Source organism: Xenopus laevis, chromosome 1S (assembly GCF_017654675.1).
Source record: "Xenopus laevis strain J_2021 chromosome 1S, Xenopus_laevis_v10.1, whole genome shotgun sequence".
NCBI classification, from domain to species: Eukaryota; Metazoa; Chordata; class Amphibia; order Anura; family Pipidae; genus Xenopus; species Xenopus laevis.
This window is the reverse complement of record NC_054372.1, coordinates 130523362-130551092: the sequence shown is the minus strand read 5'-3', so window position 1 is coordinate 130551092 and position 27731 is coordinate 130523362. Positions and strand designations below refer to the sequence as shown.

Here is a 27731-nt window from a genome sequence, read left to right as displayed (position 1 = left end):
ACCACCTGACATCTCATTGCAGATGGGGAAGGATGAAGAATGATCTCTAGAACATTTTTTTGCACATCTAAAATTCTATCTTCCAGGAGATTTACAGTCATATGAAAAAGTTTGAGAACCCCTCTTAATTCTTTGGAGTTTTATCATTGGCTGAGCTTTCAAAGTAGCAACTTATTTTTAATATATAACATGCCTTATGGAAACAGTAGTATTTCAGCAGTGACAAAGTTTATTGGATTAACAGAAAATATGCAATATGCATCATAACAAAATTAGACAGGTGCATAAATTTGGCCACCCCAACAGAGATATTATATCAATACTTAATTGAGCCTCCTTTTGCAAATGTAACAGCCAATAGATGCCTCCTAAAGCCTACGATGAGCGTCTGGATTCTGGATGGCAGTATTTTTGACCATTCGTCCATACAAAATCTTTCCAGTACAGTTAAATTTGAAGATTGCTGAGCATGGACAGCCTGCTTCAAATCATCCCATAGATTTTCGATGATATACAAGTCGGGGGATTGTGACGGCCATTACAGAATATTGTACTTCTCCCTCTGCATAAATGCCTTTGTAGATTTTGAAGTGTGTTTAGGGTCATTGTCTTGTTGGAATATCCAACCCGTGCGTAACTTCAACTTTGTGACTGATGCTTGAACATTATCCTGAAGAATTTGTTGATATTGGGTTGAATTCATCTGACCCTCAACTTTAACAAGGGCCCCAGTCCCTGAACTAGCCCCAGAGCATGATGGAACCTCCACCAAATTTTGATAGTAGGTAGCAGGTGTTTTTCTTGGAATGCGGTATTTCTCTTCCACCATACAAAGCGCTTTTAGTTATTACAAAATAACAAAATTTTTGTCTCTTCAGTCCAAAGCACTTTGTTCCAAAATCACTGCGGCTTGTCTAAATGAGCTTTTGCATACAACAAGCGACTCTGTGGCGTGAGTGCAGCAAGATGTTCTTGCAGGTCTTTGGAGGTGATCTTTGAGTTTTCTGTAACCATTCTCACAATCCATCCCATATGCTGTTCCTGTATTTTTCTTGGCCTGCCAAACCTGGGTCTTCCATTTCCGTATTACATTCCTTCATACAGTCACTCTTCAGAGGAGAGTCAAACAAAAGCACAACTTGCAATTGGCCACCTTAAATACCTTTTCTCATGATTGGACACACCTGCCTATGAAGTTCAAGGTTCAACTCCTGTGCACAAACGCCCTTGTGTAGAGCCCTTGAACAGTTACATGCAATCAAATTAGCAAAATTACAATAGCCAGTTTTTCACACTAAACACCCCAGTACTCTGATGTTCCTGGGAAATGAAAGACCCACCACTGTTATCTTTTTTGTTGAAAGTGAAGTAAATTATTATGCAGGCTGAGAGGGGTTCCCAAACTTTTTCATATGACTGTATTTCTAAGGACACAGTGTCTATCTCTACTCACAGGTGTTGAAAAGGTATTAACTGAGATTTCTCCTGATTTTTTTATCCATCCAAACTTTTCCAAAGTTTTCAGTGTGAGCTTTATATGTTGTCCTAGAGTCTGAGACTGGGTGTTTACCAAAATTAGCACTCCCATTAGTCTTAAAATGGCCAAGATGGGGGCCAAGACTTTTGTGAGCCCGCCAACTCCTCCAAAGTGGAACATAAGTATCCAACTCGGCCCAGGAGCTTCAAGGAAGGTGAGCAGCACGGTATCCTGTGACATGACAGGAGGAAAAAAGATGGAGGTAGAGGGAAGGGGAACCTTTTAATGTTCAAATGATTTTTAGAAGACTTAAGGTATGAAGTTCCAAATTACGGAAAGATTGCTTATCTGGAGAACCTCAGGTCCCGAGCATTCTGGATAACTGGTCCCACACATGTACAGCATTGTTGCATTTCACATCCACCTGGCTTTAGAGCCGGTTAGAAAACGGTTGTATGGGGCCCAATAAATTTTGTTAATACCCTCCTGTCCAATTAAAGCATTAATCACTGTTGTCTCTGTAAAGGAGAATGTATTACTACAAGCAAGTCACCAGTGCTTCTCACATTACTTGGGCTGGAACATGCAATAGAAAATCTACCATGAACGGGTTTAGGCAAGGAACCAAGGCCATTGCACGGGAACACAATTACATTTACAAAAGTGTATATAACAATATGCTGCATTTTTTATGGCAAATATATAGACTTTCACTGCAAATTTGGATCTGAGCAGTAACCCACAGTCTTCACTTGCAGCTTGCTGAACTTGATGCTTTTAGTTGCTGCCAAGGTGCACAATTTCCCCAGGTTAGAAAATGATCCCCAATACGTTTGACAAGTAGTGCACAATATTCACATAAACCTTAGATTTTTTAATTGAAAATACCATATAAAAATTAAATTTCTGCAGGTAAAGCCGCTGGCCTCTGCCTCCTCCTGTACCTGCACTCAAATGGACTGTGTCGGTCTGGAGCAGGCAGAGGCCAGAGGATTGGCTGATCCTTTCCCTGCATTTATATTGCCTGTGTGGCACCAGCCTAATGCAATGGCATTGCGTTTGGTTGTTGCCTTTCCCTCAGGAAATAATGCAGAAACAGATTACTGGGAACTCTTTTAAACCTATAAGAATTCATGTGAATGGGAGACAACAAGCTTAAGGCACAAGCAACTATTACCCAAAACAACAGATAATAAATGCCATCAAACTAGACATACATACTGTACGTGATATGCTAGAAGCATGAACTTTCAAAATTTCTCTCTTGTATACAAATGATGCTCGTTTTCAGCACCTTACTTTAACATTATATTCTATCCAAAAATGCAAGGGTATCTGATTATAAAGATGCTTGCTATTAAAGGGGTAATTCACTTTTAAAGTATTATGTGACAGTGATTGGTGTTTGCAATTTTTATTTTTGTGGTGTCTGAATTATTTAGCTGTGTTTTCAGTAACAAGTGCTTTTAGGCAATTTTGTTTTAATGTTGCCACTCAAACTGTATAAAAATGTGGTGCTCAACGCACCCAAACTGGCTTCACAATGAAAAATACAGGGTTCCTGTTAATTTATGAACAAACAATAGTCGTCCTGATTTCCCTCCTATAAAGGATTACCATTGTCAGGAATAGTGTGTACTTACTTTGTCTGTTTTACTATAGTCATTTTCAAACTGCTCACTTATAAAATCAGATACTAGTGCATGAAGAGGCGCTTAGCCCTTGCAGTCATAGAGATGCACTGGAATGACAGAACTCACTATATTGCAGATGCAGAAGACTTTGCTGCAAGTTTCCCACAATATTTTAAGATAAAAGGTTAATTATATTACTCAGCCCTTTCACATTCAAACAATTAATATTATAATTATCTATAATCCAGCCACCTCACACTCAAGAAACTACTACTAGTACTTTTATAAAATACATCTTAATCATGTATACCATTCATGTCTAAAGCAACGATTACAGAAGCATACATTCATAAAGTGCTTTTCTTGTCCTCTAATATGAGCACTTTCATACTGTATATTAGGTGGACAGAAATATATAGACAAACAAAAATGTAGAGCGGGAGAAATGATTAAATGAGATATTTAATTTGCCTTTACTTTTGTCAGTGTTTTACTGTATTTCTGAAAAATCACTTATAAAAATCGGATGCCAATGCTTAAAGGGATACTGTCATGGGAAAACTGTTTTTTTTTTCTCAAAACGCATCAGTTAATAGTGCTGCTCCAGCAGAATACTGCACTGAAATCCATTTTTCAAAAGAGCAAACCAATTTTGTTATATTCGATTTTGAAATCTGACATGGGGCTAGACATTTTGTCAGTTCTAGTTCCATGCAAAGGAAACCTTATAGCTGGTTTACCTTCAAATACTTCAGTTCTGTTGTTTTCAGATTGTTCACCAGAAATAAAGACTTTTTCCAATTACTTTGTATCTGTGACTGTTTTTTTCTAATATTGCAGTGTAGAGTTTAATCTCTTCTTAGGTCTTTCTGAAGCAGCCCGGGGGGTAGGACGTTTGTCGATTTTGCAAACTGTTCTAAATTAATATATTTAATTGTATCATTTTTTTTATCTTTGTCCCTGAGCAGAATCCCTGCATTTCATTAAAGGCAGCTGTTACAATTGATACAATAGCTGCTTATATTTCAAAGATGCTGATAATGTATCAACTAATGTATTAACTAAATTTAGCAAACTGTAAAAGTTCAGAATCTGCAGCTGGATTACTGAGCTGCCAGACTGAAACACCAGAGACAGGAACATTAACTGTCCTAAAGATTTTCTTATTTCAGTGACCCCCCCCCTCCCTCGTGAATGCTAAAAAGACCAGAAAAGGAACGCAAATAATTTGGCTATGTTGAAAATAATAAAACCTGTTACTACTTACTGCACTATGGGTAAGGCCCTGTAAGGGTCACAATTCTGTGCCTGTAACTGCTCCAGCATTTGGACTGTGCCTATAGCAAACGAGTCTGCCATTTTTGGGATTCCCTAAGTGTCAATGGTAGGGCTTGAATATTAAGCCACATTTATAAGTGTATATATTTATAAGTGTATTAATTTGAGGAGCTACTGCTAAGCTGTAATGGTTTCAAAGGCAGATAAAATCATGCTGAAATATAAATGAATATCTGATCTATTGCAATATACAGGTGATGGTAATCATACTAGATTCCAGCAAGTGTATGAGTGGGATGGCTAAAGTGCTGTGCAACATGTAAATGGAACATGAATTTTTAGATTCCAACTAACACAATTCTAATGTCACTTACCCACTGTCGGCTTCTGGACTTTGCTCCTCTTCTATCTCCTGCTCCATGGGGACTGGACTTTTAGAGTCCTGATCCTCAGATTCTTTTTGCAATCTTATTCTTTTAGTTTGTTCCTAAGATTAGGCAGAATGAGGGGGTGAATCAAAAGGGATAGGCAGTTAATAATAAGAAGAGAAGAGGTTGAAGCGAGAAAAGGAATGATATAGAAGGGTGGAGTGAAGTGAAAAAAGCAGACAGTTGAAAGATTATTATTCCGAATTCTTAAATACTTAGAAAGTTCATTTGTGCTCTATTACAGTGTATATGGCAAGTAAAGGCTCATTTATTCATCAGTTTGGTACAAGGATCCCAGGGCAGTCCTAGTTTTACTGTAGTATACTATTAGTTGCGATATGTTAAGTCATGTGTTATATGTTTTTATCTAAAAAAGGCTATAGGTGTTTTGGTATTTTTTGGTGCCATGTTTTGTGGGTATAAAAAGTTTTTTTTAAAGCATTTGCAGTAGCTAGGATTGCCATTATCCTTAAAATATGTGACCCTCCTCCTCCTCCACAACAAGATGCGGAAAATGTGGAATGCTCCACCCTGCTTGCACACAAGTACTTTAGCTCCACACCCTCTGAGTGGCACACAATAGGTGAGCAGCAACCCATGAAAGGGACTATTCTGAAGGACCCAAAAATTCAATAGAAATTGACTGGGGTATGCAACGAGAAGAATGGGGCTGCTGGCAATTCAACCCCAAAATAAAAAATTGCCTAATAAAAGAATACATAATTCTAAGCAACTTTCCATTATAGATTTTTTTAAAAAAAAAAAAACGTTGGAGAAAGCAGCTTTTGCTTAACGCCTGGTTTTTACTTTTTAAACAATGTTTAAAAAGTCTTAATTCCCCAGACAGACAGATCTTTTAATAAAGCTGGCTTGTCTCACATTGTTTGAAAAGTCTGAGCCACCATGGAAGAGAATAGAAAGAGATAGACTTAAAGTGGCCATACACGATAAGATTTGCTCGTTTGGCAACTTCCCCGATATGCCCACCAACAGCAGGACGACATCTAGTTAATCCAAACGTTAAGCCCTAGGGCAGAACGATTGGGTTATAACAAAGAGAATGGGTGCCGTTGGGAGAAGGACTGCATCAACTAACCAATGTGGTCCTTGATCGGCAGAAAAATCAAACCTCCCCGATCGATATCTTGGCCAGATATCGATCAGGGAGACCCATCGGAAGCCCCATACACTGGCAGATAAGCTGCTGAATCGGTCTAAATGACTGATATCAGCAGCTTTAATCTGCCTGTGTATGGTGACCTAAACACTGCTTTAATAGCACTACATATACAAATAACTAAAACATAAAAAACGCAAATTTGTAATGAATGTATACTGCAAAGTTGCTTAAAATTATGCTTTCTTTTTTTTTAGGCATATTTTTTTTTTTTTGGGTTAACATTCCATTAAAAGAAAAAAACCCATGTTTACTTGCACCTTTAGACTACCATTGTAACCGATTATTACAGTGCAGTAGCTACAACTCATGTAATTATATATTAAGAATAAACAAATGCTTTGCTCACCTGCATGTCTGGGTCTTCTGAATCTGAATGCAACTGCCGACGCACCCCACGACCTGGCTGGAGAGTATCATGCAGTGGGGGTATTATGTCTTCCTGCAGCTTCACCGTTTTAGGTGAAGGAGGTGGAGAGCCGATTTGTGGGGGTTCTGATGACTGCTGATGAGGAGGGGATGGGCTTTTAGGAGGCTGGTGATCAGGAGAATTCATTACTTCAGGGCTTAACATTTTTGTTGCCACCTTAAGCAAAGAAAATAATTTTAATAAATTTAGATGAACAGTTTATTGTACGTACACCTCTGCCACCAAATGCAGTTCCTTCAGGCATAGAAAAGGACATAGTAGAAGGGAAACAAAAGAAACTTAATTTTAAATATTTTTGTGTAAATGGACTCATAGGTGAACATGTTTTAGCAAGTTAATGATGGAACTTACAAATGGAAACAGTATCTTCAGCCTATCAGAGCACTGTACTACCTCAGTCATGCATATGCATGGCTGGTGCAGATAAGGATGCTGGACTCCAGAATTTATATATACCACTGTAAAATGCACAAATGTTAACAATGCAGCAATCCCACAGTTATAATTATACAGTGTATAATTTTCTCTCTCCGCCTTCAATAGTGATCCACTATTACAGTAGTATCTCCCTCCCTCCCTGCAAGTGTAAAATCTCATTCTCCCAGTGGACTGTCCCTGAGAAATCAGCAGTCCATTGTCCCTCAACAAACCAGTATTACACCCCCCCTTCCTCCTGCTTCTCTGGAAGAATTAATTTAAAACAAATTCCAAAACAGCCAACTAGTCTTCCAGTAGGTGAGGTGATCTGGAATATTTATTTATATATATACTGAAGATATATATATATATATATATATATATATATATATATATATATATATATATATAGATAGATAGATAGATAGATAGATAGATAGATAGATAGATAGATAGATAGATAGATAGATAGATAGATATATATATATATATATATTCAGTATCCGCACTCCAATCAAGCAATCTCAGGGGTGCACGGACAATTCTCAATCATATAATCAAAGTTTGGAATAAAGCATTCCTGGGCCAGCACTTCCCTTAGTGAAACAAGTGTCTTTTTATTTTACACACATCACTGTGCTCCAACGATATACACATTTGATGGTAATTAACTTAGCACATATCTCTGTTTTGTGCTGCTCTAGCCTTTACCCTGGGCTTTTGATCTTAAAAAGAGCATCACCCTGGACAAAAACTTTAATTTAATATGGTGCAGAAAGGTCACAAGGTATTGTAAAAGTGAATATTAAGGAAACGGTGCTAACTGGTCTAATCACCCATAGCAACCAAGCAGCAGGACACATTTACTAGGCAACTATATTAAACACACATGTAATTTGTTGCTAAGTGTGACTAGAACTGTTGAAACTTTGCACCTTTAATTATATTACCCCCTTAAATCTCTTATTCCTCCCTGAAACTGCAAATTATTGCTGTGAGCGATCTCTTAGTTGGCTCTGTGACAATGGAGAGTAAAATCATATTATACAGGCCGGGCTTGGAGTCATCCACTCAGAAAACATCGGAGACAGCTCAGAGCACTAAACAGAGAGGATCAGAATAATACACTTAGGGGAATATTTATCAATAATCTAATTTGTGAGTTGTGTGATGGGTTTTCTAGCTCGGATAAACTTGAATTTCGAATGTTTGGGTAATTATGACAAAGTGTTTATACAATCCTAATGTCTCAATTGTACCCTAACCTTTTAGTTTGTAAACCCTATTGTACTCTGTAATCCTTGTCTGTTATCCACCATTTATTCCCTGTTTGCTATAACTGCAGTAAAGCACTGCGTATCTTGACAGCGCTATATAAATAAATGATGATGATGATGATGATTATGAAAGAAAATCAGAATGTCAAAAACTTGAATGAAAACTCAATGGGAGAAAAAACTCTAATGATCGAGTTAATGTCCCGAAAAAACTTAAATTGATCAGATTGGTTGGGTTTATGTCAAGGGACATTTATCAGAGAAAATAGCCCTCAAATCAACCAAAAACTTGAGCTTTGCCTAGGACAACTCCCATTGACTTCTACATAACCGTGCCAGCTTTTAGATGGCAAATTTTTACAGTCCAATTTGAGTTTTTTTGCTCAATAAATACCAGACATTTGAGTTTTTCAGAGGACAAAAGAAAACTATTGAAGAAGACAGCAAAGTGGATAATTTTAGATGTAGAAAAAGAAGACATAGAAACATAGAACTTCATAACAACCCTGACTAACTGACTGTATAGTGCCATCCTTATGTATAATATCCATTAGGGCATGGACTGATGTGAATGATGTTCTTTATACTCTCAATAAAGCCCGAGGTTGAGTATTTTGACAATATATAGAAAATAATAAAAAATACATCAATATGCAGTAGGAAATGTGTATGGGAGCAACATAAGCATGGAAAAAAACCCTGGGTGTGCCAAATATGGGCTCTGATTTGCTATTTGGTAGTCCCTATGTGAAATGACACCCTATAGCATACTCTATTTGTCAGTAAAATAGTTTTTTATACAACCAGAATTTGCCTCCAAGCCAGGAGTTCAAAAACAAGTGCCTGCAGAGAGCAACATCCAAGGGGTTGGTGAGCTACATGTTGCTCATGAGCCACTGGTTGGGGATCACATGGTTAGACTAAATATTTACTCCCTTTGTCAATGGCTTGATGTGAATGATGAACTCCCTCTGTAAAGCTGCTAATATGAAGGTGCCAATCAGAATAACAAATAATAATCACCATTAGATCTCCTATTTATTCCCTGCCTTTGCCGGCTTCTGCCATGACTTGCGTATTAACTTTTTTTCTACAAATACCAACTTATTTGTTATCAGAGAAAATTCTGATGCCTTTACTAGTCATTACAATTTTTAATTGCCTGCACTGGTTTTTAATGAAAAAAAACTCCACTCAAAACTTGCAACTATATCTTAACTATATCTTAACTTAAATCTTAGCTAATAACGTCAAATCTTATATTCAAGGCAAATCTTATTTTCATAATCCATAAAGAACTGTCTCAATATACAGCTACACACAGGAACAGCTGTGAGCATATGAAAAAGTAAAAGTATAAATAAGTATATCAAAACCATAGACAAGTGTGCAATTATTCCATACCTTGTCACTGTGGCAAGAAGAAGATCTTGACTTTGATGAAGAGACAGATGAAGATCTAGACCTCTGCCTGTACCTCTCTAGAGAGGATGACTTTGAATGGGAGCTATGTCTTGAATGGGATGATCTTTCTGAAGAAGAGCTTGATGATCGAGAGGAGGAAGAAGACGACGATGATGATGATGAGGAGGTTCTTCTCCGTTGTGATCTCCTGACTGGAACCACTGGTTCATTTTTCTGTGGATCATAATTGAGTTCCTTCTTATTGGTAATTTCTTCTTTTTCATCAGTTAAATCACCTGTGTTCATATTTAATGAATGGTCTTCTGTTGCACATGCGGCATCATCTTGTTTTTCTACAGTTTCTTCTGTGCTTTGTATTTTAGAATGAGGGCATCTAGCAGTCCCGATTTCATTTTTTTCAGGTCTAGGTCCTAATTGCTCAAGGGCAGAAGTTGGTGTAGTTTCCATGGGAGTTACAGTTAGGCATTCTGATTCAGAGGCAATGTTATCTTCCAATTTTAATACAGCTTCTACACTAGATGGCTGATCTACCTGTACAACTTTTGTGCAATCCTCATCAATAATTGTGCTTATTGTAGCTTTGTCTCCACTTTCCTCTTGATTTGTGGATTGATTTGTGGATTGTGGCAAGCTGTCTGAATTCATTATATTTGGTTCTTCCATAACTGAAAAAACAGGCTTGCTATCTTCCAAAACATCTTCCATCTCCTCTACTTTTTGAGTATCATTATTGGCTTCATTGGTAGATTTGCTATTTTCTATTTCATTGTTTTCCTGGGTAATCATTGAGGCACTCTCTTTTGTTTGCACAGTTTCAGAAGGTTTCTGATGGTCAGTCAACATTTTTGAGGCCAGCATGTCAGAACTTTCATTTTTTAAGGGACACTCACTCTCTTTTACCACCAGGTTAGAAACAGGATCATCCTGTGCAGTTATGGGAGGTTCTTCCATTACTAAAGTTGTTATATGCTGTTGTAATGCTGAATTGGTAGTTTCTTGAACCTCCATAGAACTTTCATCAGGTGCATAAACAGTTTTAGGTACTTCATCTCTGATATTTTCAAAGTTGACATGGACTACAGGTTCTAGATCATCAGCCGGATCTGATTCATGAGGGACATTTTGGATCACTGCTGTGAAATCAGGTTTATCTTGGATAAATGTGGTATTTTTTTCTTCAGGTGCTTCTAGTTCAGGGGTTTCTTGAATTATAGGTGTATCAAAAATCTCCTGATCCACAGAATCTATTTTATCTTCATTAGTCACAGATTCAGTTTTAGGTACTTCATCTCTGATATTTTCAAAGCTGACATGAACTACAGGTTCTAGATCATCAGCCGGATCTGATTCATGAGGGACATTTTGGATCACTGCTGTGAAATCAGGTTTATCTTGGATAAATGTGGTATTTTTTTCTTCAGGTGCTTCTAGTTCAGGGGTTTCTTGAATTATAGGTGTATCAAAAATCTCCTGATCCACAGAATCTATTTTATCTTCATTAGATTCAACTGTAGTTTGAAGAACAGTTAATTCTGGAGTATTTTCTTTTGAATCTTCTTTATTTATTAGAGCAGGGCCTTTTTCCTCCATTTCTAAATGTGTTTCTGGGGTTTTTAAAGGCGTTACTTCCTCTATAAAGCCAGGAATGTCTTGCGGTTGTGCCAAAGTTTCCTCTACCGCAACATGCTCTTTTGGTGATTCCAAAATAGGAGTATCTTTTTCTTGCACATATCCTGGAGATGGCTTACCTTCTGTACATACAAATTTGTCATGAGAAAGTAATGTAGTTGATGTGACACATAAAACAGTTTCAGATGTGCCTTCAGAAACAATTTTCTTGACTGTGTCCAAAGATGTTCTTTCCTGTTCTTTGGTATTTTCTATTAGCTCTTCACTAATATCTTCTTGAATACATTGTGGCGCTTCTCCTTCAGACTTTAATACTGAAGTTTCCTGAATCTCCAAGGATAGGTCTTTGTAAGAATCACTTCTTAGAGCTGTAGGAGGGTTTGCTGCATTCAGTTCACTGGAAACAAGGAGTTCTTCTTTCATAGCTTGATCAGAGATGCTACATTCCTTTGCTATCTCTAAAACAGATAAACAAGAGGAACTAATTTCTGTTTTTTCTACTAGCTTTTCTTGATCAGAAATAATATAACTGGAATCTTCTACCCTTTCCATATGTTCTTTCGTATCCATATGTTCCTCAGTCAACATACTTTCATCTGTCTCTTTATGCCCTGCAGTCTCTGTATCTATCTGCTGACTTATAATAGATGCGTCTTCCATCTCTTCTTTTTGATGGAGTGTTGCAGTTTTATCCTCTGATTGTTGCTCACATTCCTTTACTTGAGGCACAAATGGTACATCTCTGCATACAACAGTTTCACTTGATTCTTTACTTAACTCTGGTGTCTCCTTTTCTAAATTTTCATGGGTATGTGCATGTCTTATTTTTGCTATATCATGTTGTGAATGATCATGTGTACTTAGAAATGTCTTAATTTTCAGTTTTCTCATTTTTGTTACAGAGGGTGCACATATGGAAGAAATTGCTAGTGGCTTTTCTGATTCATCAGAATCAAAGTTTGTTACAGACTGCCTTGGAACTTTCTTCTCCGTTTCAGGAAAAGACTTTGTTTCTAATCTTTCAGTATTGGGGCATATGGATATTTGCAAAGATTTGCTATCTTGTTTGATAGTTTTATTTGTGGTTGGCTCTTGTTTTTCTAATACAGACATGGCTTGAACACCTCTTCCTGATGACTTTTCCACTATTTGAATGCTGTGGTCTCCCACTGTTATCTTTTTGTCTGACCTTCCTTGAGAAGGTGGCTTAATTAGAACCAGTGCAGGGCTTGTTTTTATATCCTTTGATGTTGGGCTTTTTGCTATAAATAAAGGTTTTAGTTCCCCTTCTTTCTCTTCATTCAATTGGAGTTCTTGATGTTTAATTCTAAGTTTTTCAGTTTCCTGGCTCCAACTTGATGTTTGTCGGATAACAAAAGAGGACTCCTGATATTTTTGTGCCTCTGGCTCTAAACCTCGTTCCATCTTCTCCCTAGCTTGACGCCCCCATTTCTGAGGAGACTTGTAACTCCTGTCTATTTGAATAAACTTTGGGGATCCTGATTTTTCAGATTCTGGAGATGTATGCTTCTCAGAAATCTGTTGCCGTAGGCCTTCCAAAGGCAGCAGTGGTGGAATCCTCTCCTCAGGCACTTGTTCTGACTCTGAATTTGGTCCTGGAGACTTTGTGGCTTGCTGAGGAGTGACCGTCCTTGAAGATGACCTTCTTCTTTTGGGAGTTTCTTCATCTAGTTTCACCTCCTGATCTTCTTCCATCTCTTCTTCCTCTCCCCCCACATCTTCTGCTTCTTCATTTAAAGTATTTGCATCACATTTAGACCGTCGCACGCGTGTAGATACCCTGCGCTGCTCCTGCTCCTGTACTGGGTTCACTAGCACCAAAGGCTTTAATGTTTTGGCCTGCAAAGAAAAAAATGCACGCTAAGTTGATATTTCTACAATATAGTGATCTTAAAATCCTCTAACTGAAGGATAACGATTACTGACCTGCTTTACCCGGGGTGATCTTCTCCCTCTTTTTCGAGGAAGCTCTTCCTCTGAATCCTCAGGGTCTTCCAAAACTAGTTGGCATTTTTCTGTAAATATATATAAAAAATAAACATGAATGACTTTTCCATTATAGATATTTTTCACTTTACTGATGTTTTCATAAGTTCCTTTACCATAGTAATAAATGCATTAGTATCACACAAAAGAAAATGTTTCCACAAATATTAATGACATGAACAATTTAAAATTAACAAGATTACAATTCAACACAATGAACACAATTTCAATTTAATTTAAATCAACTTCTATGCAAGAACTTACAGGAGCATGTTAACAGAAAAAAAAATGAAGTTAAATAAAATTAGAAGAGATATTGAATTAGATATTCTACAAAGAGTACATGAAGTGCTAGAAATGGGGTAGCAACCAATCTTTCCCTATGAAAGTTTACAGCAACCTAACTTCCTAAGCACCCTTTTGGTCAGCCAAAAATAATATTGATCCCCAAGAATTCAGTTCCTGGGATAGGATCTTGGAGGATTTTAAAAATGTGTCTATCTCTTTAACAAATTGTGACTTAAAGCAATAGTATGTTAACAGTATGTTATAGAATGTCCTATTCTTAGAAACGTTCACTTGGTCTGCATTTTGTCATAGCTTTTTAAAAGGGGTTGTTCAACTTGCAAACACTTTTTTCAGTTTAGTGGTTTTCCGATTGTTCATCAGAAATAACAACTTTTTTTTAAGTTGCTTTCCATCATTTATTTCTCAGCAGTTTTCCAAAACTGAAGTGTAAAGTTTAATGCAGTTGTTATAATTTCCTACATTTAATTCTTACATCAGCAGCTGCCTTTACTGAAACTCAGGGATTCAGCTCAGCAGTGCCAAAGATAAAAAAATGTATCAACTAAATATATCATTTTGAAACAGTTACAGTGTTACATCTTGGAAAGACATAAGCAGTAGGTATGAGTAAACTATTTTGCCTCCCCAAAAAAAAGCCCACAGACTGTAATAAAAAAAAAATTGTTGCTTTGTTTGAAAAAATGTTGCACAGCAACCACCCAATTGATTTCAATGCATTTGACAACTTATTTTGCCGTTTCAGATTCGCCAATCCCTAACAATAAGGTGAAAAATTTACTTTACACTTCAATATTAGAAAAATAGTCACAAATAGAAAATAGATAGTAATTTCTAGTGATCTATCTGAAACCAACTGAACTGGAAAAAAGTGTTTCAAGGTGTCACACAGTCTCTTTTGTTTGCCTTCCCCTTTAGCCTAATTTAAATTTTTCATAAATGGGTCACTGAAAACAACAAAAAAAAATCCAATTTTCTTGATAAAGTTTAGCAGTAATCTTTCAGTATGGGTGCTATATAAATTGGACCCTAGCAATCTGCTGAAATTCAAACTGGAACAAAAACCTTAATTTGTAGACCACAAATACTTAAAAAATGATGACCATTTTATTTTAGGCATGCTTCACCAAGGGTATCTGCCCAGGAAACTTGGCTACAAAAATACCAATAAAACCTGCTCACACCAGCAGCACTGGCTTCTTCACAAACCGTTAACTTGCAGGCCTTGCTGGAATCAGAATGTTAGCCTGACCACCCTTTGCATTCACCACAGAATATGCTGGCACTTTATAATTACTTGCAAATAATAATAATACCAAAACATACTTGGCGTGCGCTTTTGCAGCCCTTCTTCTGGAATCTTCATAACAGAGCGGATGAGATCAGGTGGTTCTGGAACCATGTCAGTGGGTATGTTCTCATCTTCAGATTCTGCTAAAGGCTCTGCAAAGCAGAAATACACGCTGTGGATGACTCTTATTTTGAAATAATGATGTCCTTTACTCAGAATCACTATTAATATTTATGAAAAGAAACTCTTGATCAAGCAAGGCTTTTTTATTAAAATATTTCAGAGGAGAGACAGAAGTAACTATGTACTTATAAACTAAGGATTCACATTTATGAATTAGTAAGCACTACCTAAGCAATGACTTAATGCTGATACAGAGTCCTATTCGTTACTAAAATATTTTAGCTGCATTTCCTTACAGCCGTCGCCCATATGCTTAAAAATTAAAACATGGGGAAAGCAGTGCTGGTTTAAAAATGGTCTAGTGACTTTTCCACATTATATCCCCCTTGAATAACATAAACTCAAGGAGTAGGGTTAGTGCTCAAAAATAAATGTGCCTGCTGCTTTAATTAAGAGATACCTCTAGTTTATGTTTTTGTCAAGAAGAGTACTGACTCCAGTGTAAGGGCTGATCCTTGGCCTGCATTTATCCACAGGCTGAGAATAAGCCCAGTGTGACCGTAGCTATAATGTTTAAAATCCCATTACGATAAGTCAGGAAAGCACGTGGCTTATCTCTATAACATAAACAACTCCTTTGATTTTCTCATAAACTGAAGAGAAAAATACCTGAAAATGGTATTGCTCTGCAGCAAGGACAATTCTGCAGAAAAATGTAAGGTAGACCTTTAATACAGATGTACATCATACCTCCAGTTTCTGCAGCTTCCCGGGCTTCTTTCTGTAGTCTCTGCCGTAGTAACTCTTGTTGCTTCTCTAGATACTGTTTTATAAAACTGTTTTGTCCCATCTCCTCTCCCATCTGTAAATGGGAAAAGTGTTCCGTTATTAAAGCAGGAATGTAATAAGACATTTTGCTGCAGCTGAGCATTGGGTTTTCCAAGAATTTGTGGTCAGGGCTGGATTAATATGAAATTTAATAGGGGAAGATAGGGGGCTTGTATCCTACTTCATATATAATATCACATTGTTCGTATTATTCCCATGTATATCTATAGGACTTGTCTGTCTCTTCTTGAGGAACTTTACTACAATTATGTGGTATGTATGTGGTTCCTCTTCATTTACACAGTACTCGGAATCCTTTTTTGCAGGCCATTTGCCATGTAGTTCTATGTAATCAGAGCATGGATACACAGAGTTAATAGCTCACGTCTCCCTGTGGCGTATAGCCACAGGAATGGAACTGCACCCAGGGCCAGAAATAAGGGTAGGCAGAAAAGGCACCTGCCTAGAGTGCAATAATGAGGGGGCGCTAGGCAGGTACCAGTTGAAGGCTTCTCCGCCTACCCCTAAGTCCAGGTTTGCGTGCTTCCTCTTCCACTCTTGCCAGCACCCCCCCACCCCCACCACCACGTTACTGCGTATGCTCACTCACGCACAGGGGGAGGAAGTGGGCATCCGGGTTGCCTAGGGTATCTGGTCAGCTTGACCCGACTTTAACTGCACCACAAATGCATGTAAAAAAACAGATCTGGACAACTATGCATATAAAACCTTATGGGGTTATGTAATGAAAAGTGCAACATTTGCTACACGTCTAGTTACCTCAAACAACCAATCAGCAGGTAGTACTTATTGGACATCTGTTTAAAAACAAAATTTTTATTGGCTACTATGAGTTACTGCACCCGGGCAAACCTTGCGCCTTTTACTACATGGAGATTAATGTGCGAAGAAACGATACACATAAAGCAAATCAAATGAAGTAATCCTGAGAGCCAGTGTATGACCATTTGTAGGATTTCACCCACCAATAATATGGATCTAGAAATTTCTGTACATATGGATGTAAAGGCAGAGATACACAGATTGACCAAGTACTCTCTGTGGATAGAGAGTGTACAAAGGCCTCACATGGCTTTCCACCAACACAGGAAGATAGGAAGGCATCCATACAATCGGAACAGCAGGAAGCGAGAAGAGGGAGTGCAATGTTGACTGGCCAACACTGTGCGTCAGCAGATGACATTTTCTAACCTGCTTGATTCTGGAATTAACAGATATCCATAGAACTTGGGTTATCAGATGGCTTCACAGACCACCATGCATGTACAATTATATTAAGGGTAGGTGTATGGCCAGCTTAAGAAGTCATACCTCCATGGCATTAAATCAGGAATGATCAGAGAGAAGATGGGGATTTCTTCCTCTAGTGATCGTGGACTTGCTTTTAATAGTCACCTTAAAGGAAATTAAATAAGGGTCAGTTTCCATTTAGGTGGGCTACTGGGGCTATTCAATTTCTGGGAATTTAAATTCCTCCACAATTACATACACTATATAGTTTAAACATTACCCCCCTATTGAACAAACTAACTCAAGAACTCGAGGCGTGGTCAAGCCTACCAGTAAATTACCTGGGAAAGTGCCACTTAGTCAAAATGATATGGTTCCCTCGGTTACTCTATCTTTTACAAATGTTGCCGTTGTTGTTGACTCGCAAGGATTTGACAAAGTTGAATAAAACTCTCAGCCAATTTATCTGGGGTAGTAGCCACTCTCGAATCAGCAGATTGAAACGCCAACAATCTAAGTCACAAGGAGGAATAAACCTACCAGATATACATATAACTTAGCTTGCAACCTCCGCTATGCGGCAGACTATTTGCACTCCCAAGTTAGAACAAGGTCTAATACCAAACATGTCCTTAGTTTTTTTCTTCTGCACTCCTATGCGAAACAGCTCCCATCTGCAGCAAAGGACAACCCACTGCTCTATACCACAATTAGAGCCTGGCAAGCAGCATACCATAGACTGTCAATTTCTCCCTATGTATCATTTTTCCTGCCTTTTATAGGCAACCCACAATTTTTAAACAACTATAGCGGCCAGCCTTTTTTGAGGTGGGCAGAACAGGGATTTATGCAGATAAGACACCTAATGCGTATTCCCACAACTGTGTATTCTCTTACTGATCTCAAAGAAAGATATCCTCAGATAAGGTGGGACTCATTCTCCTACCTACAATTAAGACACTACGCACAGACGGTGATTCGAGCTGTGCCAACAAAAGGTATTGACAACCCAATTAACTGTTTGTTTCAATCTCTGTCAACACAACCCTCCATCTCACTTATACATAGGATTATAAAACCGGACAAAGACTTTGAAAGAGGTGTAGGGGGCCCCGAGGGTAAGGGAGGCCTAGCCAAGCCGCACTTTCTTGATTAACTGGGCCCCCCTGCTTTCTGAGAGCTGCTGACTTCGGGAAGGCAGGGCTGGAGCACAACGGGAGGTATCTTCTGTCCATTACTTTCCCTTATTGGTCACTGAGTTTAGGTCCCGGTTGAGCTGCTCAGGAATTGGATAGCTGAGGTTTGAACTTCTCCTCCAGCTCATCCAATCATCCAAAGGGAAGAAAATGCAGTCACTGGAAGAAGATGCAGCCACCTGTGCTCCCCTCCTCCCTTCTGTAGTGGGCAGATCACTTACAGCAGATGGGCCACACTATTGAACTAAGTGTAACATGGCAGGGCCCCCCTAAATGTAACCCTTTGTGGTCCCTGTTGTGTGGTGGGGCCCTGGGGGGGCAAGTTTTTTTACATGGATGTTTAAGGTGGGCCCTGGCCACCAATTTTCTAAAAATTAATGGAAATGGTAACAGTTCAAGTGGCATAACATTCAACAGGACCTTAGACATAGACAGAGGTAACCCTGTGGGAAGGTAAAGATGATATCTGTTACTATAGATAGGGTGTCTTAGCCTGAATTTTGTATCAAGAAATGTGGGAATAGGCCGGGGGAAGCCCTTGTGTGTAGGCCTATTTCCTTTATATTTGTAACCCTGTGTAAAAGTATAACATTATATTGCATTCATCTTGTTTTTTAATATGTTTTTGTCGTTGCAAATAAAGACAAAAAATTTAGAATTCAATTAAGTTAGAATGTTGTGCTAGTGACTTTTGGCACTGTCCATTCATATAAACAGGTAGCAATCCATTATGAGTATCAGCGTTTGATCACTGCCACATGTAGCAACAAAATGCCATAGCTCTTATAATAAGAAGTTTGTCATGTGTTTCTTGCAATAGCTCAAACATAACCTAGTAAAAAAAAATAATAAATGCTTTACGCTATGACTCTACAACAGAAGAGGCTTCAGCATGAGGTACTTAAAAGGAACAATAACACCAAAAAATAGCTTTTTAAAGTAATTTAAATTGAATGTACTGCTGGAAAAAGGCATGTATGTGTGTGTGTGTTAGAAAGACTACTATATATATTTTTTTTAATATTTACATTTTCTATTGTTTTTCCAGTCATAAGTTTACAATAATAACATCATATGTAGAAAAGAAAAGAAAATGAAAAGAAAAAAAAACAACTATACTATATAAACAAGCTGGTGTGTAGCCATGGGGGAACCCATTCAAGCTAAAAATGGAGAAAAGGCACAGGTTACTTACCGGTAGCAGATGACAGATATGATCTGTAATAGAATACAATGGATTCTATAAAGTGCATCTATTATCTGCTATGTAACCTGTGCTTTAAATGACTGTCCCCACGGCAACACCGCAGCTTGTTTATATAAACTATAGAAGTGTTTCTGAAGCAAACCCACCAGTTTTACCAGTACAGAGAAACAGTACATTATATTTTAATTACTTTGAAACAATTGCATTTATTGGCGTCACTGTTCATTTAAAACAATTGAGGCATTGGCAGTAACTAATAACCCACAGCAACTATCTGGCTTTGATCACTTATTTCAAGTTAGACAATGAAAGCAAATATCTTATATTTTATTTGAATTGGTGCTAATTTCCCTGTATTTGTTTATAAGCTCCAGTGAGAACACCCGGTTTATGTGCTACTTAAAACTGCCACATTCAAAATGCCTGAAATTCCCCACATACTATAACACTTATGAATGTATAAAACAGACTTATGCTTGTTTTATTTGTTAACTTTCTCATTTGAAAAGAATCTAGTTATTATTTGCATTTAAATTATTAGCCCTGCAATGCATAAACATCAGTTGCAAATCTCTAGGTTGCTAAGGTTTTAGATTTGGGTCTCTTGGCACAATCTATCTCCCGAAGGAGCAAGACAACGGATAACTGCATGTCCATGGGGAGCATGTAATCATAAAGAGGAATATACAAAACAGGAAGCAAATACAAAATATACAACTAAATATACACACACAGATTCGATGAACAGCACAAGAAAATTGGTCAGCTAAGATTGATTGTTTAAATAAATGATACTATGGGCAATAGCTCCAAAATAAGACATTGGAATCTGGATAATATGATTTTGAAAAATGGATGCCATACATATCTATAAAAGGGAATGCAAATCCCTATAGCTAAATTAAAAAGTACATATGGAATGGCAGTGCCAGCTTTTTAAGCAGTAAAAGCTGCATAGCAACAAGTCTTCTGGTAACCAGGTACATCAATAATGACATTAACGGAACTTAATTGTTTACCTGAACTAAGCAGATCTTACAGGTACAAGAGAGGGATTCCCTAAGCATTTAAGCTAAGCTAAGAAATCCTTTAGTAAATGAAAATTAACAAACCTGTGAATTTGGCTGAAACCCAGCATGGGGAGTAGACTGTTTTTGCAGACTTTCCAGCATCAATGCCTTAAAAAAAAAATATATCATTAGAGTAAAATCCAAAAATGAGATGGCAACAAACTATATAAGCAAGTTTATACCTCTTTACATTTAATTAGCACCGACTTGCATGTCTAGAAGAAAAGCAAGGCGACAGCTGTGTATGACTGTCAAGTAGAGAATGGGACTGTAAGCAAAAGCTACATATTAAATTGACAAATATTAAAATGTAACACTTAGGGGCCGATTTATCAAGGGTTGAATTTCGAGGGTTAATATACCCTCGAATTCGACCCTCGAAGTAAAATCCTTCGAATTCCAATATCGAACTCGAAGGATTTTAACAATAAAATCCTTCGAATCGAACATTTTGAAGGATTTTAATCGATCGATCGAACGATTTTTATTCGATAAAAAAAAAACTTAGAAAAGTGCTGGGGAAGGTCCATTTGGACAATTGGACTGAGAAAAATTGTATGCACAATCACAAACCTTAAGATGAATCCTTCTTAAAGGAACAGTTCAGTGTAAAAATAAAAACTGGGTAAATAGATAGACTGTGCAAAAAAAAAATGGAGAGATTGGATGTCTAACAGAATATCCAGAACACTACTTCCTGCTTTGCAGCCCTCTAACTCTGAGTTAGTCAGCAACTTGAAGGGGGGAGGCACATGGGACATAAACTGTTCAGTGAGTTTAAAATTTATCCTCAGCATTCAGCTCCGATTCAAAAGCAAACCATTATGACCCATAAGTCAATGATTACTGCCTGGTAACCAATCAATGGAAACCAAGAGAGCTGAAAAGCAGGAAGTAGTGTTCTGGCTGTTATTTTAGACATCCAGTCACTCCAGCCTTTATACATTACATTTTTGGCTAAACTATATTGAAAACATTTTTTGCACAGCCTATCCAAGTTTTTATGTTTATACTGAACAATTCCTTTAAAGGTGAAATCAGAGTCTGGTGTTTTCAGTCAAAGGGATGACAATCAGGTGTGAGTGAGAGAGCCTGTTTTATTTAAAGGGGTTGTTCGCCTTCCAACACTTTTTTCAGTTCAGTTGGTTTCAGATTGTTCACCAGAAATAAAGAATTTTCCAACAACTTTCTATTTGTGACAGTTTTTCTAATATTGAAGTGTAAAGTAAAATTTTTCACCTTCTAAAGCAGTGTGTGTGTCTGGGGGGGGGTGTCATCTACTCTTTAACGGCTTTAAATTGATACATTTCTTATCTTTAGCCCTTCTGCGCAGAATCCCTGAGTTTCATTGAAGGCAGCTGTTAGAATTGATACAAAACAGGCTACTACTGAAAAATCTTTCAATTAATTGTATCAACTAATGTAGCAAATTGTAACCATCCACAATCTGCACTGAATCACTGAGATGCCAGAGACAAGAACATTAAATTTAAATTTTGTGAAAACGGTAAAAAATAAAAGATGGAAAACAATTGAAAAAAGTCTTTGTTTATGGTGAACAATCTGAAAAGTGTTTGGAAGGTGAACAACCCCTTTAAAGAAAGCGGATCCAGCAAAGCTCATGGCTCAAACAATGGAGGTGTCTGAGGACCTCAGAAAAAAAAATTGTTGATGCCCATAAAGCTGGAAAAAGGTTACAATTTTATCACCAAAGCATTTGGAATCCATCAATCACTATTCAGACAGATTATGTACAAATGGAGTAATTTAAGACCATTGTTGCCCTACCCAGAAATGGTTTTATACTCCAAGAGGTTACAAAGGAACCCAGGATAACTTCTGAGCAACGGAAGGCCTGTCTCACATACACTGAACAGCAACGGTGTGTATGGCGGGGTAGCAAGGAGATACTAGTAGATGTTTTGGCTTAAAGGAGAAGCAAACTCAAAAGTTAAAAAACACCTACCCCCCTTACTCTACATCGACCCCTTCCTCCTCCCCCCAGCCTAAGTGTTACCCCGCGCAAATGCCCCAAACTTTTTCTTACCCCTCGGTGCAGATGAGGCATCGGAGTGCCATCTTCAAATGCTTCAGTAATCTTCGGCAATGAGACAGATGCTTCGACAATTTTCATGAGTTTTGGCGCATGCGCAGTTGTCGCGAAACAGAGAATTGCTCTGAGAACAGAGAATTGCTCCAACTGCGCATGCGCCACTCCACCGCTCGTTCCGAAGATTACCGAAGAGAAGAAGATGGCGCCTGTGAACTCCACTGGACATAATCTGCATGGAAAGGTAAGTAAAGACTTGGGGCATTTGCTTGGGGTAACACTTAGGCTGGTGGGAGGAGGAAGGGGGGGAGGGTCTATGTAAGGTAGGAGGGTAGGGTTTTTTAACTTTTGGGTTTGCTTCTCCTTTAAATAAGATAAATTACATTTAGAGGGAAAAAAACAAAGTTTTCCAGCATAAGAACCTTATCCCCTTTGTAAAACAATGTACTGGGAGTGTTCTGGTTTGGGCTTCTTTCTCCAAGTCGATGTACAGGACTGATCAACAGTTACCGCAATGTTTCGTTGCAGTTATTGCTGCACAAAGGGCCACACCAAATACTGATCGAAAGCAAGTGAATACTGGTTGACTCACTTTTGCCACACACAAATGTTATTGGATCTTTTTTTTACAATAAATAAATGACCAAATATACAAATTTGTGTTTCATTTGCTTTTCTTCACCTACTTCTAGGACTTTAGAAAATCAGATTATGTTTTAGGTAATTTATAGAAAAATATAGAAACTTTTACAGGGTTCACAAACTTTAATGCATCACTGTATAGTTCAAAACATTCTGCAGCTGAAAACAGCTGCTTACTTTAAAGGAGAAGGAAAGTCTTGTAACTTTGTTACTTTGTTAAACATCTTTGCAAGACTAAGACTGTGCACATGCTCAGTGTGGTCTGGGCTGCTTAGGGATCGTCATAAACAAAGCTGCTTGAGTTCTGCATGGCTGGGAAAAAAGGCGGGCTCCCCCTGCTGGTCATAAGTGTGATTGTTTCCCTGCTCAGCAGTTAGGGACCACCTGACAATTCCTATCCACAGCAGTAAATGAAGGGAGAATTTCACTGCATACAGTCAGGTTTCTTATAAAAGCGGTACACATTTTTTAATTAAAGTATATTGGAGATAGGTTTCTTTTTCATTAAAGAAAGTAAAAATTGGATTTTATTTTTTTGCCTTTCCTTTTCCTTTTCCATTTTCAACGGTTGAAATGAATCGAAAAAAGTGTTAATGCTAGTTCAGTGAAGCAGATAATAATAATATGTAAAGTAACAGGCTGATTTATGTTAAGCTAAGTGTGTGCAGGGTAACATTAATACAATATAAATAGTAATCTACTTATTTTAGCTATGTGCAGCCAGCGAATTAGCTATCTCTATCTACTGTTGAAGTAGAGTGTGCACAACATTCTGCTGCTACAGGTATGGAACCTGTTATCCAGAATGCTCTGGACCTGGGGGGTTTCCGGATAATGGATCTTTCTGTAATTTGGATCATCTTACCTTAAGTATACTAGAAAAGCGTGTAAATATTAAATAAACCCAATAGGCTGGTTTTGCTTCCATTGTAAATTAATGTTATCTCAGTTTGGATCAAGTACAAGGTACTGTTCTATTATTACAGGGAAATAAATTTTTTTTAAATTTTGATTATGTGGATAAATGGAGTCTATGTGAGATGGCCTTTTTTATAATTCAGAGCTTTCTGGACAACGGATCCCATAACTTTATTGGTACAAACTGTGAGCTTGTTAGTATGACTGAGAAACTAAGCTGTGTTGTTATGGTGGTTTGTAATTTTGTATTTATTTAATAAAGAACCAAATTGCAATTTGTCTCCCCTTTGCAGAGACCATCATATGCTAAGATGCCACATAACAACATACTGCAAGTGGTAGGATGAGGCCATTGGGACAAATTATTCTACCCAGACAGTAGATGTTGATCATGGCATTCATTTTAGACATGACGCTGTAAATCCTGATATATAAATAAATGTGTTTCTTGAAAACCAGTCTAAGGAGCACCGGCCCAGGGTTTCAGGTAAGTAAATACAGCAGCACCGGCCTGGGGTTTCAGGTGAGTAAATACAATCACTTGGGGGTGCCTTACATTTGTGAAAACATGCAGTCAAAGGAGCTCTCCATGCAGGTGAAACAAGCCATCCTTAGGGCTCTTACAGACAAGCGTTTTTACCTGTGCTCCCCTGCATTCCGGTTTCATGCGTTCAGCCGCAGAGGAGCGCATGGAGTAGATGCACTGAATTCTTTTCAATGTGGCCGTACTCACGCACACGCATGTAAGCACCGAACCCAGGTAAAATGCAACATGCTGCGTCCCAACCTGCGTTCAGTGTTTAAATGCGTCTGTGTGAGTAGAACCACATTGAAAAGAATTCTCTTTCTACTCCTGTGCTCCCTTGTGGCTGAACGCATGAAACTGGAACGCAGGGGAGCACAGGTAAAAATGCTCATCTGTAAGAGCCCTAAAGCTGCAAAAACATAAAAAACACATCCGAGAAATTGCTACAATATTAGGAGTGCCAAAATTTACAGTTTGGTACATCCTGAGAAAGAAAGCACCGGTGAACTCAGCAACGCAAAAATACTTGGACGTCAACAGTGGTGGATGATCGTAGAATCATTTCCATGGTCAAGAGAAACCCCTTCACAACAGCTAAACAAGTGAACAGCACTCTCCAGGAGGTAGGAGTATCGATACCCTACCATAAACAGAAGACTGCATGAAAGTAAATACAAAGGGTGCACTGCAAGGTGCAAGCCACAAGAATAGAAAGGCTAGATTGGACTTCTAAAAAAGCCAGCACAGTTCTGGAAAAACATTCTTTGGACAGATTAAACCCAGATCAACCTCTACCAGATACATACATAATAAAAACACTTGCTTTGAAATTCTGGTAAATGCTTAAAGGACCAGTAACATAAAAAAAAAATTGTTAATACACATCAAAAAAAATAAATAAACAAAAAACGCCACGCCACTAGGCAGTAGAGAGTGTCTGGTTAAATAGGGTGGGTAAGTGCAGGAGAGAGTGTATCAGAGATTGGATAAAGGAGGCAAGAGGGTATGGGGTCAAGGGAGCAGGTTGTGGGTTTTGAGCAGGCTAGAAGTTTACTTACTTCATCTAGTGTTGCAGGGGTGAAGGAGTGCAAAGTGGATGTGAGTGGACTGCACGTTAGTCTGAGATTGTTGTCAGACGGTATGCTCAGTCTAATGAGATCAAATTTTTCATTAAAGAAATGAACAAGATCTTGGGCAGTTACATTAATGGGTGGAGGGGGCATAGGAGTGAGTTAAATGCGGCAAACAGTCGCTGTGGTTTAGAGTACAGAGTGGAGATTAAAGAAGAGAAGTATTGTTCTTTAGCTAATGCTAGAGCTCAATTGTAGCAGGAGAGCATGAATTTGAAGTGGATGAAGTCAGGATCAGTTTGAGACTTTCTCCACTAGCCTTCAGCTGATCTACTACATCTTCTGAGGTACCAAGTTACACTAGTGTGCCAGGGTTGGGGTTTAGCTGGTCGGCTGTGACGGGTGGTAGAAGGTGCAAGGGAGTCAAGAGCTGTTGAAAGATCATTGCTGTAGAGAGAAGCTGCCATATTGGGACAGGAAAGATTATTAATATGAGAGATGGGTTGTGCTGATACTGTTGATAATTGTTGTGGATCAAAGGCATTAAGGTTTCTGTACATGTGGGTAGAGAGAGATGGTTGTGCAGTTAAGAAAAACAAAAAAATTAGTTTGGATGGGAGGTGAAAATAGCACAGAAAGAGTATAAAAGGCAGAAAAGTGCCATAACCAGCTACACCACTAAACAATTTTAAATTATAGAGTAGGGGTGCAATGAGGGTGTGACCACATAACAACATAAAAAGCTAAAATTCCCACCCCCAGTGATAAGTATGATGTAGTTGGCCAGCTTGAATATTCAGACAAACATTGCACAAAATGTCCTTCATGACACCAGTGCTTAGAGAAGATCCCCTCCTCAGGCAGTTTAGTTTTGGCATCACCACATTGGAAGAACATGGAGCAGACATGTATTTTGCTTTCAGATCGACTCCAAGTCCCTTAAATTACAGTCATATACAGTAAGAGGGTCGCGGGTCGGAGACACAGCGCATGAACACATGTAAACAGGTGGCTGTAGCCATGGCCGTCGGACACAACAGCCCTTCTACCCCACCGTGCAAAGGTACAGGTGGTACACTCTTACTCCTACCAACAAGGCCACAAAGCTGATAATTCTTATAGCACCCATAGGTGACCGTGCTATCAGCTCTTTACATAGTCCGCCTAATTATATAAACTCAGTCAGACACCAACTAGTTATTGTTAAATAGCATAGCGTTTATTTGCTTGTAGCCTTCTTTCTGGTCCGAATAATTAACATTCCACTCTAACTTAGGCAGAGAATACACGCTGCACAAACGACCATAATCTTGTTTCAAGCATGTTATTTATTTAATCTCACTACGGCCTGTAAACGTTATGTGCGAGCACGCACACTGTGGGTGGGCCTTAATAAGTCGACGTGCCCGCGCCCGTAGGAAGCTTATAAATCGGGTAAGGGCGGGAAGTTACCTTCCAGTTATCAAACGCGCATGCGGCAAAGTCGCATACAGGAGCCAACGCGTGCGTGCCAGCGTTCTTATTCCTGTACGCATGCGCAATCTCACTAAACCGATAGGAAGAGGAGGGGGCGGCGGGAGCGCGCCAGGTTGTTGTGGGGGATTGCGCGTTGCCGTACTTTCTGCCGTTAAAGCTCGGCACAGGAAAAGCAAGCCATCAGATAGACTTACCCCTTTAAGACGCTTAATAAGTGCGCTTTTTTGGCCGCTTTTAGGCAGTCCCCGTTCCTCTAGCGCGGCTCTCAAATCGGTGACCCGTAGGCTGTCCAGCTGCCTTCCCCCCAGCGTTACGTCTTCGAGCTCTGCCATGGTTTGCGTCTTGGATCCCCACTGACCGGGGGAAAAGATGCACCGGCCGCGGGGCACTGCACGACCGAGCTCCGCTGAACCCGCTGCGTGACGTCACCCTCGGGCACTTCCGCCTCTAAGCTCGGATCCAGTCGGAGAAACTATTGCTCCTCCTTCCTGTGACGCAAGTTTACGCTCTAGCTGATAGGCCATCTCCTTAACTTTACGAACTAGCTCGTTTCTTTCCGGAAATGTAAAGGGCTTTTGAGGACCTGTTTGGGAAGAGC

The 27731-nt window shown here is 38.7% G+C and overlaps 1 protein-coding gene across 2 annotated transcripts in view; it reads right to left on the bottom strand.

Annotated features, from left to right (window-relative positions):
* The window catches only part of acin1.S (apoptotic chromatin condensation inducer 1 S homeolog), a 50312-nt gene extending 22847 nt beyond the window's left edge, over positions 1-27465 (bottom strand). The window contains exons 1-9 of one of the 2 annotated variants that reach the window (XM_018239756.2): positions 27328-27465; positions 20494-20559; positions 15650-15761; positions 14812-14928; positions 13120-13208; positions 11037-13032; positions 9523-10796; positions 6344-6580; positions 4764-4876 (exon numbers count right to left, since the gene is read on the bottom strand). In XM_018239756.2, the coding sequence (XP_018095245.1) occupies positions 4764-4876; positions 6344-6580; positions 9523-10796; positions 11037-13032; positions 13120-13208; positions 14812-14928; positions 15650-15761; positions 20494-20559; positions 27328-27465 (4142 nt within the window). Of the gene's footprint in view, positions 1-4763; positions 4877-6343; positions 6581-9522; positions 13033-13119; positions 13209-14811; positions 14929-15649; positions 15762-20493; positions 20560-27327 lie in introns of both variants that reach the window. The other variant, XM_018239747.2, reaches the window with a different exon arrangement.
* Positions 27466-27731: the final 266 nt, after the last annotated feature.